General features: G+C 44.9%; 2 protein-coding genes across 4 annotated transcripts in view; one reads left to right on the top strand and one right to left on the bottom strand.

Moving 5' to 3' along the window:
* GPR137B (G protein-coupled receptor 137B) overlaps nt 1-17,259 on the top strand; it is a 48,831-nt gene extending 31,572 nt beyond the window's left edge. Inside the window, exons 5-7 of one of the 3 annotated variants that reach the window (XM_047088569.1) lie at nt 1,977-2,105; nt 14,783-14,907; nt 16,397-17,259. In XM_047088569.1, coding sequence (XP_046944525.1) covers nt 1,977-2,105; nt 14,783-14,907; nt 16,397-16,517 — 375 coding nt within the window. In that variant the 3' untranslated portion in view covers nt 16,518-17,259. Of the gene's footprint in view, nt 1-1,976; nt 2,106-5,959; nt 6,500-14,782; nt 14,908-16,396 lie in introns of those variants that run through there. The other 2 variants (XM_047088570.1, XM_047088571.1) reach the window with 2 other exon arrangements.
* Nucleotides 2,005-18,582, bottom strand: part of ERO1B (endoplasmic reticulum oxidoreductase 1 beta) — an 83,786-nt gene continuing 67,208 nt past the window's right edge. The window contains exon 18 of the mRNA XM_047088566.1: nt 2,005-2,339. The gene's annotated coding sequence lies outside the window, so the exon portion shown is untranslated. The remainder of the gene's footprint in view (nt 2,340-18,582) is intronic.

Below are 18,582 nucleotides of genomic sequence, written 5' to 3'. Positions count from 1 at the left end.
ATGACAGGAGTCTACTGGATTGAATTGCAAAAGCCCTTAACTTTTCCTGGAAAAATACTGAATATTCAACCATATACAGATGCACTTCTAAAAATCCTAGCGGTGCTCAGTACCTGGGCCAGATTAAGACCCTGGAGGAAGGCACTAAATGACCACAATAAACACGTGAGGACAAAGGGAAATTCAGGACAGGCACATGGAAGGTGTCATAATTAGAAAAGATTAAAACAGCCACCACCACCCAAACCAATACCACACGTGCAGGATGGTAGAAAGTTGAGCACTGCTGAAGGTGCGCCCTGTTTTGAGAAAATCAAACATAAAAATGTATTTTTCCTGTTGGTGAATTTAACCTGTGCAGTTAACCAGTGTGTTAGCTAAGGGCAAAGTGGGTTTAGGATAAAATCTAGACAGAGAGGTGTGCCTGGGTGGCTCAGTTCGGTTAAGCGTCCAGCTCTTGGTTTCAGCTCAGGTCATGATCTCACGGTTTGTGGGTTTGAGCCCCACATTGGGCTCTGTGCTGACAGCGTGGAGCCTGCTTGGGGTTCTCTGTCTCCCTCTTTCTCTGTCCCACTCCTGCTCTCTCTCTCAAAATAAATAAACTTCAAATATACACACACACACACACACACACACATACATATAAACTTTAAGCAATAATAAATTAGAGACTTATTCGTAAGACAGGATCTCATGGAGTAAAATATACATAAAACTTACAATTGTAACCATTTTTAAGTGTACAGATCACTGGCATTAAGCACATTCCCATTGTTGGGCAACCATCACCACCTTCTGTCTCCAGAACTTGTTCATCTTCCCAAACTGAAACTTCATATCCATTAAACAACAGAGATTAGGTTTTAACAAAATAATTATTTCAATTTTTCTTTCAGTTAAGGGCTTCTGGTGATAACAAATTTAAAATACCACGACCTTGAAAGTCCTGTTGTTTTTTTTTAGGGGGATGGTGGTTCACGAGTAGCTAGACTTATGGGTTGCAACTGAGAGAATCTAGGAGCAAATCTAACAGGTGGCCACAAGCTGCCCGCTATTTGTGTAGAATGAATAGAAGGGACAGTGTACTGCGGAGATGTAGCAGAGATGGGACTGGAGCAAAGCTCGAGAGGGATCCTTCCGAGAGTGGCATGGTTAGTGCTGGTTACTGTACTTCGAATCCCATGTAATGGAGAAGGCAGACGGATCGAGTTGAGGTGATTGGCCAGCTATGGCCTGATTTTGGCACACTGTCTAGGTTTGAGATGCTGGCCTCTCTGGTAGAGTTGCCCAGACACGACCGTGTGTGCTTCTCACAGGCCCTGTGCCCTGCAGGAAGGGAGGGACCACGCGCCAGGCCCATTCAGCTGTCTCACTGGTCCGGACAAACGTCCTGGACTCTGAACAGTTGTTTCCAGACAATCTAGCCTGCGCAATTGATGGGTTGGGGCTCCTGGGTGGCTCAGTTGGTTGAGCATCCGACTCTTGATTTTGGCTTGGGTCACAGTCCTGGGGTTATGGAGCCCATAGGGGATTCTCCCTCTCTCTCTCTCTGCCCCTCTCCCCCGCTTAAAAAATTCACGTGTTTATCCTAGGGATGAGACAAAGGGTCACAGTTACATGCCGCTCTTAAAAATTGGGGAGGGGGTGACATAACGTCTCATTATTTGATTGTTGAAGGAAAGAAAATCAACTTAAATTCAGGAGACTTAATTAGGATATGAGGAAGATTTTGGAGGCTGGAGTAGTAGAACATCAGAGACGGGCAGTTTCTGTCCTTGATTCTCTTGAAGGTGATAACTGTCTCTCCTGTGTGGCTGAAATAAGCCCCCACCTGAGGTCTGGACCATTAGTCTTGCCTGATTTCAGCACGCACGTTGTAGCGTTAGAATTAGTCTCTGTTCACGTTAGGAAGAATCCGATCAGACTTCTTTCCTCCGCCCTCAGTCTGGTGACTCCATTTCCTCTCTTTTCCGCAGGCGGATCTGAAAAACCAGCTGGGGGATGCCGGATATGTGGTGTTTGGAGTGGTTCTTTTCGTGTGGGAGCTCTTACCCACCACCTTGGTCGTCTACTTCTTCCGAGTTAGAAACCCTACAAAGGACCTTGTGAGTAGACCATTTGATGTTTGCAGAAAAGATCTGCCTCTAGTCACAAAACACACAATCAGATTTTCTTCTCAGATTTTCAGTAGCGTGCCTCTTCTGTCCTGTCGTGTTATAAAAATTTCCCGTGTCTGTCTGTGACTGTCTTTTTGCGTAACTCTTTGCGAGGCAAATTCATTCTTCAGCTAATGCTTTTAGTTGTATCTCCGGCCTTGAGGTAGTGATCAGCTGTTTTTCCTAAAGCAACAACAGTGTCATTAGTATCTTAGCCTTGCCTTGGGGCGAACCCCGTCTATAAGCTTTGATTTTAAGCAAAAGGGAAATAGAAAATGGGGCTCCAGTTCCTCACCCCATGTTATGCCGGAGGTGCGGTGATACGGAAACACCGTGAGGAGTGCTGACCCCACTGTCCCAGTTTGGCCCCATTTCTGCCCAGCCAGCTTCGCATAAATGTCTTTATGAGGACGGGACAGAAAGTGCACGACTTCCTAGAGTGAGGAAACCCCTGGGAGTGTTGGCTTCGTGAATTATCCCAGCCACTCTAACCAGCCCTGGAATTCTGAGTCGCTGATCTATGAAACCCGTGGAAAAGTAGAGTGAGTGGGTCTTGGCCAACGTGAGCCAAGCGTGGGCGGTAAAGAGAGCAGCGATCCGGTAACCAGCCCGCCGTGTTTTCCCCGCGGCACAGCCTGACCGAGGCCCCCGCAGACCGGGCAGGTGGGCAGTGTTGTTTAGACCTCGGGATCCGTTTCCTCCCCTTGCATGATTTTTTAGGAAGCCGCCCTGCACTTCCTCTGACCTTTACTGGACTTGGGAACAGCCAGAGGCGACTGTAACGGTCAGATCCTAAACACTTTGGGGTCACCGGCGAAGAGACAGGACCGGACGGGCAGGCAGCGGATTCCAGGCCGGGAGTGCAGCTGCATTGCTTTCTGTCCTTTCCTGAAGTCTTCTGGGCGCCTTGCTTGCCTGACTGAGGGATAGTGTGGGGTCTCTTAATCACACTCCCGTGCCCAGCGAGGCCTCACCCAGGCATCATGTGCCTTTTCGTCACTTCCCTGTGTTTCAGGGACTTCAGCACTGGGCTCCCTAAGCCCAGGGCAGCCTGAAGGAGAGAGTAGGTGTCCAAATTTAACGAGAGAAAGGCTAACGTGATAGTGTCCAAGGTACTATTTTCTTAAATGAATGCGGAAGAATGTCTCAATTTGTACTCTCAGATCTCATTGTCCAGGGAAATAGGTCACCCTTTTTTTTTTTTAATTTTTTTTTTTAATGTTTATTTCTTTTTGAGACAGAGAGAGACAGAGCATGAATGAGGGAGGGTCCGAGAGAGAGGGAAACACAGAATCCGAAGCAGGCTCCAGGCTCTGAGCTGTCAGCACAGAGCCCGACGCGGGGCTCGAACTCACAAACCGCAAGATCATGACCTGAGCCGAAGTCGGCCGCTTAAACGACTGAGCCACCCAGGCCCCCCTAGGTCACCCTTAACATACTCTGTGTAGCTGGAGTTACTTGGTTGTAGTGCCTTGAATAGCTCTGCTGTTGAGGGCATTTTCTAGAGCAGTGGTTCTTAAACTTTTCAGTCTCAGGATACTTTACACGGATTCATTTTTTTTTTTTTTTTTTTTTTTTTTTTTTTTACTGATCTGTAACTGACATATCAATATTTCAGGGGTACAGTGTAATGGTTTGATATCTGCATATATTGCAAAATGATCACTGTTAGTCTAGCTGACGTCCATCACTGTGTAGTTATAGGGGTTTTTTTTTTCTTGTGATGAGAACTTTCGAGGTCCATGCTCTGAACTACTTTCAAATATGCAGTACACTATTAGTAACTGTGGGCCCCGTGCTATGCGTGACATCCCCAGGACCTACTTTATCACTGGAAGTTTGTACCTTTTGGCCCCCTTCGCCCATTTTGCCCACCCCCTATCCTCCACCTCAGGCCAGCACCCATCTGATCTTTATATCCATGTGGGTTTTCTTGGTTTACTTTTAGAGTCCACCTAGGTGAGATCTTGCGGTATTTATCATTTTCTGTCTGACTTATTTCACTTAGCATAACGCCCTCAAGGTTTATCCATGTTGTTGCAAGTGGCAAGATTTTGTTCTTTTTCTTGGTTGAGTAATACTCCAGCACATATAGCTTTTCCTTAGCTTTTCATCCATTGATGAACTTTTAGGTGGTTTCCATGTCCTGGCTATTGTTAATAATGCTACAGTGAACACGAGGGTGCATGTGTCTTTTCAAGTTAATGTTTTTATTTTCTTCAGATAAACAGGTAGAAGTGGAATTAAGGGATTGTAAGGTAGTTCAATTTTAATTTTTTGAGGAACCTCGGTACTGTTTTCCACAGCTGCACCAGTTTGCATTCCCACCAGGAGTGTACAAGGATTTCCTTTTCTTCACATCCTAGCCAATACTTGTTACTTTTTGTCTTTTTCGTTGTAGCCATTCTGACAGGTGTGAGGCGGTCGCTCACTGTGGTTTTGATTTGTTTCGATGACTAGTGAGGTTCACATCTTTTCACGTGCCTGTTGGCCATCTGTAGGTCTCTGGGAAAATGTCCGCTCAGGTCCTTTGCCTGTTTTTAATTGGGTTTTTGCTATTGAGTTGTAGGAGTTCATATATTTTGGAGATTGGATATATGATTGGATAGATTGGATATTTTGGATATTGGATATATGATTTGCAGAAATCTCCTATTCAGTATGTCGTCCTTTCATTTTGTTTATGGTTTCCTTTGCTGTGTGGAAGGAAGCTTTTTAGTTGATGATGTCCCGCTTGTTTGGTTTTGCTTTTGTGTCATTTACTTTTGGTGCCAGATCATTGCCAGGACTGACATCAGGGAGATCACCACCTGTGTTTTCTTTTAGGAGCAGTTTTATGGTTTTAATTCTCACATTCAAGTAGTTAATCCATTTTGAGTTAATTTTTGTATTTAGTATAAGATAGTCGTCCAGTTCCATTCTTTTCCATGTGACTGTCCAGTTTTCCCATCTATTGAAAAGGCTGTTCTCTTTCCATTATGTATTCATGGTTGCTTTGTTATAAAGTGATTGACCATGTAAGCATGGGGTTCTTTCTGCGCCCTCAGTTCTGTTCCATTGATCTAGGTGTCTGTTTTTATGGCAATACTGTACTGATTACTGTATCTTTGTAATATAGTTTGAAATCAGAGAGCGTGACACAGCTTTGTTCTTCTTTTTCAAGATTGCCTTGGCTCTTAGGGGTTACACCGATAAATTATTGAGCACCCCAGAGGCTCTTGTTTGGAGGTGTGTGTGTGTGTGTGTGTGTGTGTGTGTGTGTGTGTGTGTGTGTGTAATTTAAAACCAGCGGAGCCTGGGTGGCTCAGCTGAGCATCCAACTTCAGCTTAGGTCATGATCTCACAGTTCATGAGTTCAAGCCCTGCATCGGGCTCGCTGCTCTCAGCACAGAGCCTGCTTCAGATCCTCTGTGCCCCCTCTCTCTGCCCCTCCCCCATCTATCCTCTCTCTCTCTCTTTCTCGGTCTCCTCTTTCTCTCAAAAATGAATAAACATTAAAAAATGCACTAAAAATAATAAACATTACCCTAATTTTTTTTTTATGAGAAAGAACATTATCCAGACCAAAATAGAAGAGTAGCATTGTTTTAAACTTGGGGGGGGGGGTTTGACCTGCTTTTAATAGAAGACATCTGGATTCTGCTTCTGTTGTAATATGTTGTTTTGGTTGAGTATATGAAGAAAATTCCCCTCACAGAAAGATGTGGTTGCAATGAAGTGGAGTGTTCTAATAAGTTTGAACGTAATTGTGGATATTTTTCTTTGATACACATCAAAACTGACAAGTTGTGGTTTCTTAAAAGGTACCTGCAGTGTGGACTCTAGAACCGTACCAGTGAACTTTCCGGATTGTTGTACACGGACATCCATCAGTTTGTCTTGTGCTTTGAATGGATCTTTTACCCGCGCATCATTTGTAATATGCATCAGTCATCAGGAAAACACTGGCTTACTGAGTTATGCAGATCTTCTAAAATTCATTCATTAAATATCACCACTGATCTCATCAGGAAAATCTTTAAGTATTGGGATGCCCTCTAGCTCATGGTGGGGAATACAGGTTTTCCAAAGCTTTAATTTGGGCTTAAAAGCTCAAATTTGATCAGTGACAACAAATACCATCCACACATTCTCTTTCATTTACTTTCAAGCGTCCGTCAAATACCCAGGTCCAAAAAAGCATGGTCTGAGTTAAGTTGCACAGAAAGAGGTAGTTAAACTCACACTGCTGTGAGTCTATTCCCAAAAACAGCTCTCTCACAGCAGAAGCGCCGTGTGCGTACGTCCCATTTTGTCACATCACATAGTAAAATGACAGGTCCGAGGGGCACCTGGGTGGCTCAGTCTTTAAGCACCTGACTTTGGCTCAGGTCATGATCTCATGCTTCATGAGTTCGAGCCCCACATTGGGGGAGCACGAGCCCTGCTTTGGGAAAAAAAAAAAACACGATCCCTGCTTCAGGTCAGCCCCACTTCTCTCTCTCTTTCTCCCTGCCCCCAAAATAAAAAAGGCCCAAGGGTTAAGATTTAATACAACTAATAACTTCCTCTTTGTCAAAGGCAATCTTTTTTTTTTTTTTTTGAGGGAGAGAAGGCGGGATGGGGGACAGAGAGAGAGGGGGGACAGAGGATCTGAAGCTGGCTCTGAGCCGTCAGCACAGAGCCCAATGCGGGGCTCGAACTCATGAATCGTGAGGTCATGCCCTGAGACAAAGTCGGTTGCTCAACCGCCTGAGCCACCCAGATGCCCCGAAGACCATCTTCAGTGGACCTGCTTTACCTGACCGTGCAGTGTGGGGAAGGACGCGGTGATGGCCAGTGCAGTCGATGCCACAGCACTTTGGTTCTCCATTAGTGCCAGTGTTGAGACCACGGAAAAGGCAGATTACATCTTAACACACGAGTTATGATAACAGTCATGACCTTGCAGAAGATCATCTCTGGGACTTCGAGTCCATGCACCACACTCACGAGAAGCTCCCACCGACAGTAGCAGATTAGTGAGTTACAGCGACCCTTTATGCCCCCAAGGATATTTTCTCCTAATTTACCACGAGGAAGGGACTTCAGTACGAAGGATGCATGATCCTGAATACAAAAACACGCTCCCTTTTCTACACACGGACTAACTCCAACGAGCAGGTGGCGTGAGTGTCAGATTGGGCTTGGCAAAGCACCAGTGTGCCTAAAACATCCTCAGGCAGAGGACTGCAGAGTTAATGCCATTATCGCGTGCAGAGTTTGCTGGAAGTAGTTAACGGCTGTACGGTGCAGTGCGTGTGTGTGCTGGGCCCGATTCTGATCGGCGCTTTAATCCTCACTCTCTGAGATGGAAACTGTTATCATACTTAGATGAGGAAACTGAGGCTCAGAGTCCACACGGCCAGTCGGAGACAGAGCCGGGACCAAATGCAGTCTGGCTCCCAAGTCCATAATGCTCATTACTGTGGTGAGCGGTGGCTCTCCTTGGCATAAGGTTTGGGGAGGCTACACTGCTAATATGCATGGCCCAGTAATACTCTGATTACTGTCTGTAATTCCTGTCGTTGCTTGGAGAAAAAACAGTCTAATGTTGCTTTGGGGCCGGGGGGGCGGATTTATAATACAACTCGTGTTTCGTTGACTTTAAAAGCACACGCTGCAGGTGGAGGCATTTCTTTAAAACGTTAGCTACCGCTTGTACCCATCGTCCAGTCGGTATAAACAAGCCTCTGCACTTGGCATCACTAAAACCAATGTGACCGTCCTTGCAGTGTGGCTCCCTCCCGTCCCCATAGAGTCCCAAGGGCGCTCAGTGTCAGCACTGACTCTTAGGCCACGTTCCAGACCCAGGTGAGGATCTCCCGGGTAGCTTCGGGGAATCCACGTTTTCAAAAAAAAGCACCCCAGGTGATTTGAATGCACCGTGAAGTTTGAGAATCTCTGTATTTTTGTTGTTGCTTAAACAGCTTTAATGGGCTAGAATCCCCATACCGTGCAGTTTCCCCATTTCGTGTCTACAGTTCCGTGGTTTTCGGTGTATTCAGATACGTACGTCCGTCACCACACTTTTGAGAACGTTATCACCTCAGAAAGAAACCTGTACCCATTAGCTATCACTGCACATCCCCTGCCCCCAGCCCCTGAGCAACTGTTAATCTGTGTCTATTCATCTGTCTCTTGTGGGCTTTCACAGGAATGGGATCATATCGCGCGGTGTTCCGTGACTGGCTTCTTTCCCTCGGCATGATGTTTTCAGGGCTCATCCGTGTTGCAGTATGTGTTAGTACTTTGTTCCTTTTTAGGGCCGAATAACATTTCATCGTATGGATAGATCACATCTTGTTTATCCAGTTACCCATTGTTTCCATTTCTCAGCTTTATAAAAAATTTTTTTAATGTTTATTTTTGAGAGATCAAGAGAGAGCGCGTGCAAGCAGGGGAGGGGCAGAGACAGAGGGAGACACAGATTCCGAAGCAGGCTCCAGAGTCTGAGCTGTCAGCACGGAGCCCGACGTGGGGCTCGAACTCACGAATCATGAGATCATGACCTGAGCTGAAGTCAGATGTCCAACTGAGCCACCCAGGTGCCCCTCCGTTTTCTTAGCTCTCAAGAACAGTGCTTCTGTAAACATCGATGTACAAGTTTCTGTGTGAACACAGGTCTCATTTCTCTTAGGTATGTATCTAGGAATGCAATTGCTAGGTCATGTGGTAACTCTATGTGGAACTTTTTAAAAATTTCAGTATGGTTAACATATAGTGTTGTATTAGTTTCAGGTGTATAATATTGGCAGGTTGACATTCCATCCGTGTCTTAGTGCCCATCAAGATAAGTGTACTTACAATTCCCCTCCCCCGTTTCTCCCATCCCCCACCCATCTTTCCTGTGATAACTGTTCTCTATAGTTAAGAGTCTGTTTTTTGGTTTGTTGTTCTTTTTTTCCCCCCTTTGCTCATTTGTTTTGAGTGAAAATCACATGGTATTTGTCTTTCTACGACTGGTTTATTTTGCTTAGCATAATACTATCTAGCACCATCCATGTTGTTGCAAATGGCAAGAGCTCATTCTTTTTTATGGCTGCATAATATTCCACTGTATATATACACCACATCTTCTTTATCCATTCATCTGTCAGTGGATACTTGGGCTGCTTCCATAATTTGGCTATTGTAAATAGTGCTGCAGTAAACAAATGGTTGCATATATCCCTTTGAATTAGTGTTTTTGTATTCTTTTGGTAAATGCCTAGTAGTGCAATTTCTGGATCATAGGGTAGTTCTATTTTTAATTTTTTGAGGGAACTTCCATATTGTTTTCCACAGTGACTACATCAGTTTGCATTTCCACCAACAGTGCACCAGAGTTCCTTTTTCTCCACATTCTTGCCAACACTTGTTTCTTGTGTTTTTGAGTTTAGTCATTCTGACAGGTGTGAGGTGATATCTCATTGTGGTTTTGATTTGCACTTCCCTAATAGCGAGTGATGTTGAGCATCTTTTCATGTGTGTGTTTGCCATCTGGATGTCTTCTTTGGAGAAATGTCCTTTCATGTCTTCTGCCCATTTAAAAAAAATGTTTATTTATTTTGAGAGAGAATCCCAAGTAGACTGCACACTGCCAGCACAGAGCCCAACACAGGGCTCAATCTCATGAACCACGGGATCATGACCTGAACAGAAACCAAGAGTCAGACAGTTAACCAGCTGAGCCACCCAGGCACCCCTGTAGTTGGATTATTTGGTTTTTGGATGTTGCATTTTATAACTTCTTTAAAATTATTTTTTTAACGTTTATTAATTTTTGAGAGACAGAGCACGAGGAGGAGAGGGAGACACAGAATCCAAAGCAGGCTTCAGCTCCAAGCTGTGAGCACAGAGCCCGACGCGGGGTTTGAACTCACAAATTGCGAGATCACGACCTGAGCCCGAGTTGGTCGCCCAACCCACTGAGCCACCCGGACGCCCCTATAATTTCTTTATATAATTTAGATAGTAACCCTATATTGAATATGCCACTTACAGATATCTTCTCCCAGTCAGTAGGTTATCTGTTGGTTTTGTTGGTTGTTTCCTTCGCTGTGCAGAAGCGTTTTATTTTGATGTGGTCCCAATAGTTCATTTTTGCTCGTTTCCCTTACCTCAGGAGGCATATCTAGAAAAATGATGCTGTGGGTGAGGTCAGAGAAATTACTACCTATGTTCTCTTCTAGGATTTTTATGGTTTCAGGTCTCACATTTAGATCTTTACTCCATCTTGAGTTTACTTTGTGTATGGTGTAAAAATGTGGCCCCGTTTTCCTAATACTATTTGTTAAAGGGACTTTTTCCTATTGTGTGTTCTTGCCTTCTTTGTTGAATTTTAATTGACCATATAATTGTGGATTTATTTCTGGGTTTTCTGTTCTGTTCCATTGGGCTATGTGTCTGTTTTGTGCCAGCACCGAGCTGTTTGGATGCCTACAGCTTTGTAATATAACTTGTCTGGAGTTGTGATCCCTCCAGCTTTGCTTTGCTTTTTCAAGATTGCATGGACTATTTGGGGTCTTTGTGGTTCCATACAAATTTTAGGATTATTTGTTGAGTATTCTTGATGGCAGATTTTTTCCTTTGAATATATCATGCCATTCCCTTCTGGCCTGCATAGTTTGTGTTGAAAAGGCAGCGGATGGCCTTATCGGGTTTCTCTGGTATGTAACAGTCCTTTCTTTTGCTGCTTTTAAAATCTTTTATCACTGTTTTGCCATTTTGATCACCATACGTCCTGGTGTGGACCTCCTTTGGTTGATTTTTTTGAGCGATCTGTACGCCTCCTGGATCTGGGTATCTATTTCCTTCCTCACATGACAGAGGTTTCAGTTATTATTTCTTCAAATACATTTCCTGCTCCCTTTTCTCTTTCTTCTTTTTCTGGGATCCCTGTCATGCAGCGTTATTATGCTTGATGGAGTCGCTGAGCTTCAAAGTCTGTTCTCATTTTGCACAATTTGTGTTTTCTTCTCACCTGCTCAGATTGATTACTTTCCAACACTCTGCCCTCCCAGGTGACTAATGCGTTCCTCTGCTTCCTCTAGCCTTTTTTTTTTTTTTTTTTTAATGTTGAGAGGATGAGTGGGGGAGGGGCAAAGAAAGAATCCCAAGCAGGCCCGGTGCTCAGAGCAGAGCCTGATGTAGGGCTCAGTCCCACAACTGTGAGATCACGACCTGAGCTGAAATCAAGCATTGGATGCTCAACTGAGCCACCCAGGTGCTTCAGGCTTGCTAGTTATTAAATCTACTGTATTTTTAGATTATCTTATCTCTGATTCTGTTTTATCTCGTGTTAAGGGTCTCACTGATGTTTCCCACTCTTTTCTCAAGTCCAGTGAGTAGCTTTAAGATCATTAAAGTTTCTATGAGGTATATGACTTATATTGGTTTCGCTTAGGTGTTTTGCTGAGGTTTTGTCCTGTTCTTTCATTTGGGACATGTTCCTGTCTCCTCATTTTGTCTACTTCTGTTTTGTTTTTTTTTTTTTTAATTTTCATTTTTTTTAATATTTATTTTTGAGAGAGAGCAAGAGGATGAGCAGAGGCAGAGGGAGACAGAACCCGAAGCAGGCTCCAGGCTCCAGGTTCCGAGCTGTCAGCACCGGACGAACTGTGAGATCATGACCTGAGCCAAAGTCGGGTGCTTAATTGACTGAGCCACCCAGGCAGCCCTGATTCTGTTTCTCTGTGTTAGAAAAGTCAGTTACTTTTCCTGCCCTTGAAAGTAGTAGTGGGCTGTGTACTTTTAAGAAGGTGGAACTGGCCCTTTTACAGAGGGGACGTCCCTCCACCGCCAAGCCCCGCCAGCCTGGATTGCTCCGCAAAGCGCACAAGTGGAATGTGCATTGCCCGTGCAGTTTCGCGTGCGGGTCCTCTTCCTCAGGGGACACGCAGCCTTGCGGAGACAGGCTGGCCAGGGCCGCTCTGCAGTGTGTACAGAGGGCAGGGCGTGCAGCTTCCACGAGGTGCAAGCATGCCCCGTGGGGGGTGACCCACCCCTGCTGCCAGGACCCAGGCCCTGCCAAAACACACAGTAGGGACACTCGGCTTCGGCAACGTTTGTGACTGTCTTCCGGAGGAGGGGACCCGCGGCACCAGGGCTGAGGCAGGCCGTGGGTGCTGGCACGGTGCTGGCTCCCCCAGGTGGCTATGTTTACTGCTGGGGGTGGGGGTGGGATAGGGAGGCTGTGTCTGCAGCCCCTTTGCTCCTGGAGGCATCTCCCAGTGAAATCTGGCCCTCGGGTACGGGCCCTGAGGTTAGTGACCAGCTGTCGCTCCCGTGAGCCCCAGGCATCTCTCAAACCGCAGCTCCCGGCTGTTTGGTGTGCTGCCTCGTTAAGAGTGGCCCACGGTTTCCGTCTCTCCCTCCTGCCTCTTCCGGAACTGAGCCTGGTGAGTTCCGAAGTTCCAGGCTTTCAGTGCAGCCTGAGTTGTAAGAACTCAGGAAATTCGGCCCTTCTGCCTTCCAGAGCCACATGTTACGGGGATTCACTTCCCCATGCAGGCTCCGGGGGTGTGAGGAACCCGTTCTCTGCCCTCACTGTGCCCCCAGGTCCTGGCCACCTGCAGATGGCATCGCCCGTTAGCTCCCGAGCAGGATTCTGCTCTCCCTACGGTCTTTGACGTGACTCCTTCTCAGCGTTTACTTGTGGAGTTTGCTGTGTCAGTGTTTGAATTGTTTTCTGGGTTATTTACACCGATGTGTCATCTGCTTGCATCTGTGGGGTGAGGTGAGCTCAGGCCCCTCCGACTCTGCCGTCGTCCCGGAAGTTGGTGCCGCACGTTTTCTAAAAGACCTACCTGCCACGCTGTTTTCCACAGCAGGTGCCCCATTTTACATTCACAGCCGTCGCGTGTGAATCTTCTGGCTCCGCCACCTCTTCCCCAGCGCTTGTGATTTGATTTTTTGATTCTCGATACCCTGGTTGGCCAGTACCTCGCTGTGTCTTTTGATTTGCATGTCCCTGATCACTAACAATGTTCAGCATCTTTCCACAGGCTTATTGGGCATTTGTACATCGTTCTTGGAGAAATGTCTATTCAAATCCTTTGCTTCCCCTGCTTTTATAAAATACGGAATCTTTAATGTTTGTTTATTTTTGAGAGAGAGAGAGAGAGAGACAGAGTGTGAGTGGGGGAGGGGCAAAGAGAGAGACAGACACACAATCCGAAGCAGGCTCCAGGCTCTGAGCCGGCAGCCCAGAGCCCGACGCGGGACTTGAACTCACGGACCGCGAGATCATGACCTGAGCTGAAGTCGGACGCTTAACCGACTGAGCCACCCAGGTGCCCTGATCCTTTGCCCATTTTTTTTTTCAACGTTTTATTTATTTTTGGGACAGAAAGAGACAGAGCATGAACGGGGGAGGGGCAGAGAGAGAGGGAGACACAGAATCGGAAACAGGCTCCAGGCTCTGAGCCATCAGCCCAGAGCCCGATGCGGGGCTCGAACTCATGGACCACGAGATCGTGATCTGAGCTGAAGTCGGACGCTTAACCGACAGCCACCCAGGTGCCCTGATCCTTTGCCCATTTTTAAATGGAGTTATTATTGAGTTGTAAGAGTTCTTGGTGTATTTTACATACAAGTCCCTTGTCATATAAGGGATTTTGCAAATATTTGCTCCCATTTTGGGGCTGTTTCTTCACTTTTTTGATGGTATCTTTTGAAGTTTTTAATTTTAATCATGTTTTTTTCTTTTGTTGCTCATGCTTTTGGTACCATTTCTGAGAATCCTTTGCCAAATTTCCTGGGTCACAAAGATCCGTGCCTTTATCTTTTTTCTCAACAATTTACAGGTTTTACTCTTACATTTAGGCCCTTGATCCGTTTTGAGTTACTTTTTGTATCTGTGTGAGGTTAGGGATCCAAATTCATTCTTCTGCAAAGACATTCTTGAACTGCTACAAACATAAATTTTCAGGCATCCCACCTTGTGTAAGTTTCCTGTATTTGCTAGATTAGTCTTAGAAAAGGAGGCATTTCCATATAGATACCATCATATAGCAACCTTGTTTCAGACTCTTGTTTAACTCTAAAACAGACCAGTAGTGATACGCACAAGGATGTCAAACAAATTCTGTATTTTATGCCAGCTTTGGTTTGCCATATGATGCAGTTCTGATCTTCTGCTTAATGAAACTAGTCATTTGAAATCTTTTGAAAGGTGAGCTCAGCATGGGGAAACAGGATGAAAGGATTATAGAAGCAGGATATGGAAACTGGATACAAAACCTTCTCAAAATTATTTCATCATTATCGTTTCACTATTTTCACTTGTGGTAAATGCCCACATGTTTATAGAGGTTTGTAGCTAATTCGGGACTATGGAGTTTGGCTACTTTGGGCGGTGCCTGGTGTTTCAGTAAGGGATTGAAACAGTAATTCATTGTTGCAAGCAGAACTCTGAAAGAAGATTTTGTCCATACTGAGAAAAGAAAAAGTTAACACCTCTTAACTAGAAAAGCAACTAAAATGCACACTGTAGTTGAACAGGTACATCCTCCATTCAGATGGGCACAGAATCTTCAATTTCCAACAAGAAAGAATCTTCCTCGTCTTTGTCTAGAGGAAGGCATAGTGTCTCAAAGTAACTGAACAATTAACTGTCTTTCTAGACGAACCCTGGGATGGTCCCCAGCCACGGATTCAGCCCCAGATCTTACTTCTTTGACAACCCTCGAAGATACGATAGTGATGATGACCTTGCCTGGAACATCGCCCCTCAGGGACTTCAGGGAAGGTGAGACCCTAGTTCAAGGTAGAGAGGCATGGTTAGTAGGCCGAGGACCGCACTGGTGAAATCGATTCAACCCAAGAGAAAACGCCCATGTAAAATAACCCTGGAGCTAGAGGATGTGCGGCAGAGAGGAAACTGAGGGAGGAGAAGCCCCTGACTAGGAGACTAAGTGCAACCTGAGAGGCCCGCTCCCAGGATTATGCTTCCTTACTCTGCGGCAGACAGGAGGGGCGGGAGCTACTGGGGTTCCCTTCCCCCTTTTCAGCCTGTGATGCTTAGCCACTCCCCAGGGCCCAGTGATCATCGTGTCCCCTCTTGCAGCCTGTGAACCTGGGACTTGAGGGCCAGCAGCAGGGAGAGAAGAAAAAGGGCTGAGCTGATGCTTACCGAGCGCCTCTCTGCTGGGGCTTGTGGTCCCAGGACCCCGTTCCCTTGCTGTGAAAGGGAGGCTTCAGGCCTCTTTTCTTGGAAGTGTGTTTCTTGGAAGTGAAAGCTTATTTTTTTTTTTTTTTTGCAATCCTTTGTACATTTAAAGGGTGATCATTAACACTTTAACGTAAATTATCCTCCGCCCCCCCCCCCCCAACTCCACCCTCAGGATGGAATGATAGAAGATAAGCTAGCTTTTTTACTCCTTATTACGAACAATAAATGTCCTTGGAAAACGTGAGAGGCGCCCTTGTGTTAGGGACACAGAACTGAGGAAAAGCTTGGGGGACACATGGTTTGCTCACTAGATGAGGGAGCAGCGAACCAGACAGAATCCAAGATGGTGCTTGGGGAAAGCACAGCAATCCACAGACCACACCAGCAGATGTGAAGAACATAGAAATCTGGAGGGGAGCCAATAACCAAGGACTTCCCGAGGTCAAAAGTTGTTCTCACCCTCCTCCCTAGAATGTTCTCTCATCCCTTTCCCCCACCACATTTCCCTCTCACTATGTGTGTCCCTCCCTGTCCTGCTGGAGCTGCCCTGGCCTCTCACCTGCCAAAGGCAGCCCAGAGTTGAGAGGGTCCTCACTCCCCTTGTGGAAGAAGATCCCTTTTCTACTACACGGAAGGTGAGAAGAAGAATATAAAAGGTACACTGTTGAGGGCTTACTAGACACTGAGATACTGTTCTAAGCACTTTACAGGTATTAACTCACAGAAGCCCAACAGGGCAGTTATTGATTCTACGAGTGTTCGACACATGACAAAATCAATGCGAAGTTACCTGTCCAGAGCTGTCAGACACAATTTGCTGGTGGAATATTTTGTTATACATAGTGATTGGCTTACGGTTCTAATACGATGCTTCTGGGCTGCACAGCGTTCAGTAGGTTTTTGCGGGTGAACTTCTGGCCACTGCACATGGACTTCAAGAAGCTACTTTAAAAAACTGGGCTTGTCTACACTTTATCTACAAAAACCCCAGTTCTGTCCATCTAAAATAGGTCATCAGGAGGAAGTACAGCGTTCCAAGTCACCAATATGTCTTTTTCTTTTTAAGTTTTGCTCCAGACTACTATGACTGGGGACAGCAAACAAACAGCTTCCTGGCACAGGTGGGGACTTTCCAACCAGACCCCATGTTGGATCCTGACAAGCCAAGCCAGGGGCAGCATCAGTAAAAACCTTTATGGAAGATTCCTCAAGCGAGAGGCTTCAGAGAGACCAACTCAGTGACAGCTGAATTTTTAATAAGGCACTTTTCCTTAAGAAATAGGACTTGATTTTTATTTGTTACAGGTTTCTAATGGCTCCATAGGACTAAGCAATAATTTAGATTGATAAAAACCTTATTTTAGTACTAAAAAGTGAGCCTGGCCACCTATTTCAGTGGGTATAATTTAAACTTTAAAAAAATTCTGTACTTTTATAAAGATGTATTTTATATAACTTAATAATGCTAAAATATATACTAGGATTTTTTGAGAATGTTATTGCAATATATGTTTGTAGTTTGCACAGACTTTTATGCATAATTCACTTTAAAAGCATACAGTACATGGTCTGATGGTTGTTTAAGGCTTTTGGACTAAAGTGTTCTTTAGGTCCTCACCTCTTCGGGTCATGCAGATCCGAAGCTTCTGAATCAACTCGAGATACAGTTGACATCTCGGAAAGCCAGTTGCAACTCCAGTGTTAAAAGTTATGATGTAGGAGAATGTCCAGGACTTGTACCAGGTAATTGGCCCCTTCTTCTGAGTTCTTTAAGGTCCAGGCAGTTGTTCCCTCAACTAATCTCCTAAATTTTGCCAAAAAGGCGGTATCCTTTCAACAGGGCACTAATGCATACGCTTCGGTGATGAGTCGGTGTGTTAAAAACCGAGTGGACTCGCGCTATTAAACGTGCTCTGCTCTATGTGGAAACTTTGCCTGGTTTTTCAGCCCAGTGAAATCTGATAAGCGGTACCTGAGGGCCTCTGCAGGACAGCGCCGTTCCCAAAGCACCAATGGTTCCTTACCTTCAAGGAACAAAGGAGAGGTTCTCGCAAGGGGAGGAGTAAGAAATGCCCTTGATCCAGAAGACTCAGCAGGTTTCCTGTAACTTCCCACCATATCTCGAGTAACGCCCTTTATTTTTAAATAGCTCTGAGAGCAGCCTATTAGAAACTGCAACTTTAAAAAGGGCAGTTTTCTGTAGCAGGATTCCTGCCTCTTAGCCACGCAAAAGGGTGTGTTCCAGACCATTGCTTAGAAGTCCTCTTCTGTTTAAATGAGACCCCTGTCCTGAAATACTGGTTCCCCAGCCACAGGTGCTACTCTGAAACCTCCAAGATCTTCTAGAAGTACAACTGCCTCGAATGCAGAACCGTGGTGCATGGCTCTGTCAGTTGAATGCTCCGATTTTCTGTAAATCAGAGAGAAGGTACTAGAGGAAGTGCTGTTACCAGAAAGTATCTGTTCTGCCTACGAAATCTTACATCTCAGGACAGGAGGAGGAGATGAAGAGAAAGTTATATTAATAAGCTCTGCCTTCAGGATGAAACCCATTTCAAAATGTTTTTTTTTTTTTTGTGGTCTTCAGAAATAACTTATCTCTGGGCACTGATTTCATTCACAGAGATCAAGTCTACTTTCTCTTGATAGTATTTAAAATTGCCATCTCAAGTCATAAATGGTTTGTGATTGGGTTATGTCATTTGTACAGAACACATTTATCCTGCAGAATCCCACATAACAGCATTCTTGCCTTTTAGTATATGGAAGAATTGGGGTCACACATCATTGAAAATAGTTACTGTCAGGGAAAATTGTACATTGAAGCAAAATTTGCACTGGTTACTTGGGTTGCCTATTATATTGTAAGTTGTCATTCTAAATAGCTTTAAGAACACCTGACTTGTCATACTGTCTTTGTTACTAATACTTAGGAAAATTTAAAGGCAGACCCGGCATATGCTTAAAACTTTAGATCATGCTTTCACAGAAAGTACTTAAGATCATTCAAGGGTAGGTATATTTTTTTTAATATAGTAATAAATCACTAAAATCATCCAATTATTCTACTCCTGCTGTATCAACACATTATTCTATCACTACTGGCAGGAAAATTAAATACCCAGCATTAACCGATAAAAGCCAAAATTCTATTTTTATGATAAAGCTGTTTGAACTTTTTTTACTGGAAAGGATAAAAATGTTCTAAGAGCCTATATTTCTCTTCCCCTTTATAAAAGGATTGCTAAAGCA

This window comes from Lynx rufus, unplaced genomic scaffold (assembly GCF_022079265.1).
Source record: "Lynx rufus isolate CCGP_SWC_20201006 ecotype Redwood Valley unplaced genomic scaffold, mLynRuf1.p SCAF_25, whole genome shotgun sequence".
In the NCBI taxonomy this organism is placed as follows: domain Eukaryota; kingdom Metazoa; phylum Chordata; class Mammalia; order Carnivora; family Felidae; genus Lynx; species Lynx rufus.
The sequence above is the reverse complement of the archived record's forward strand: the minus strand, read 5'-3'. Positions and strand labels throughout refer to the sequence as shown.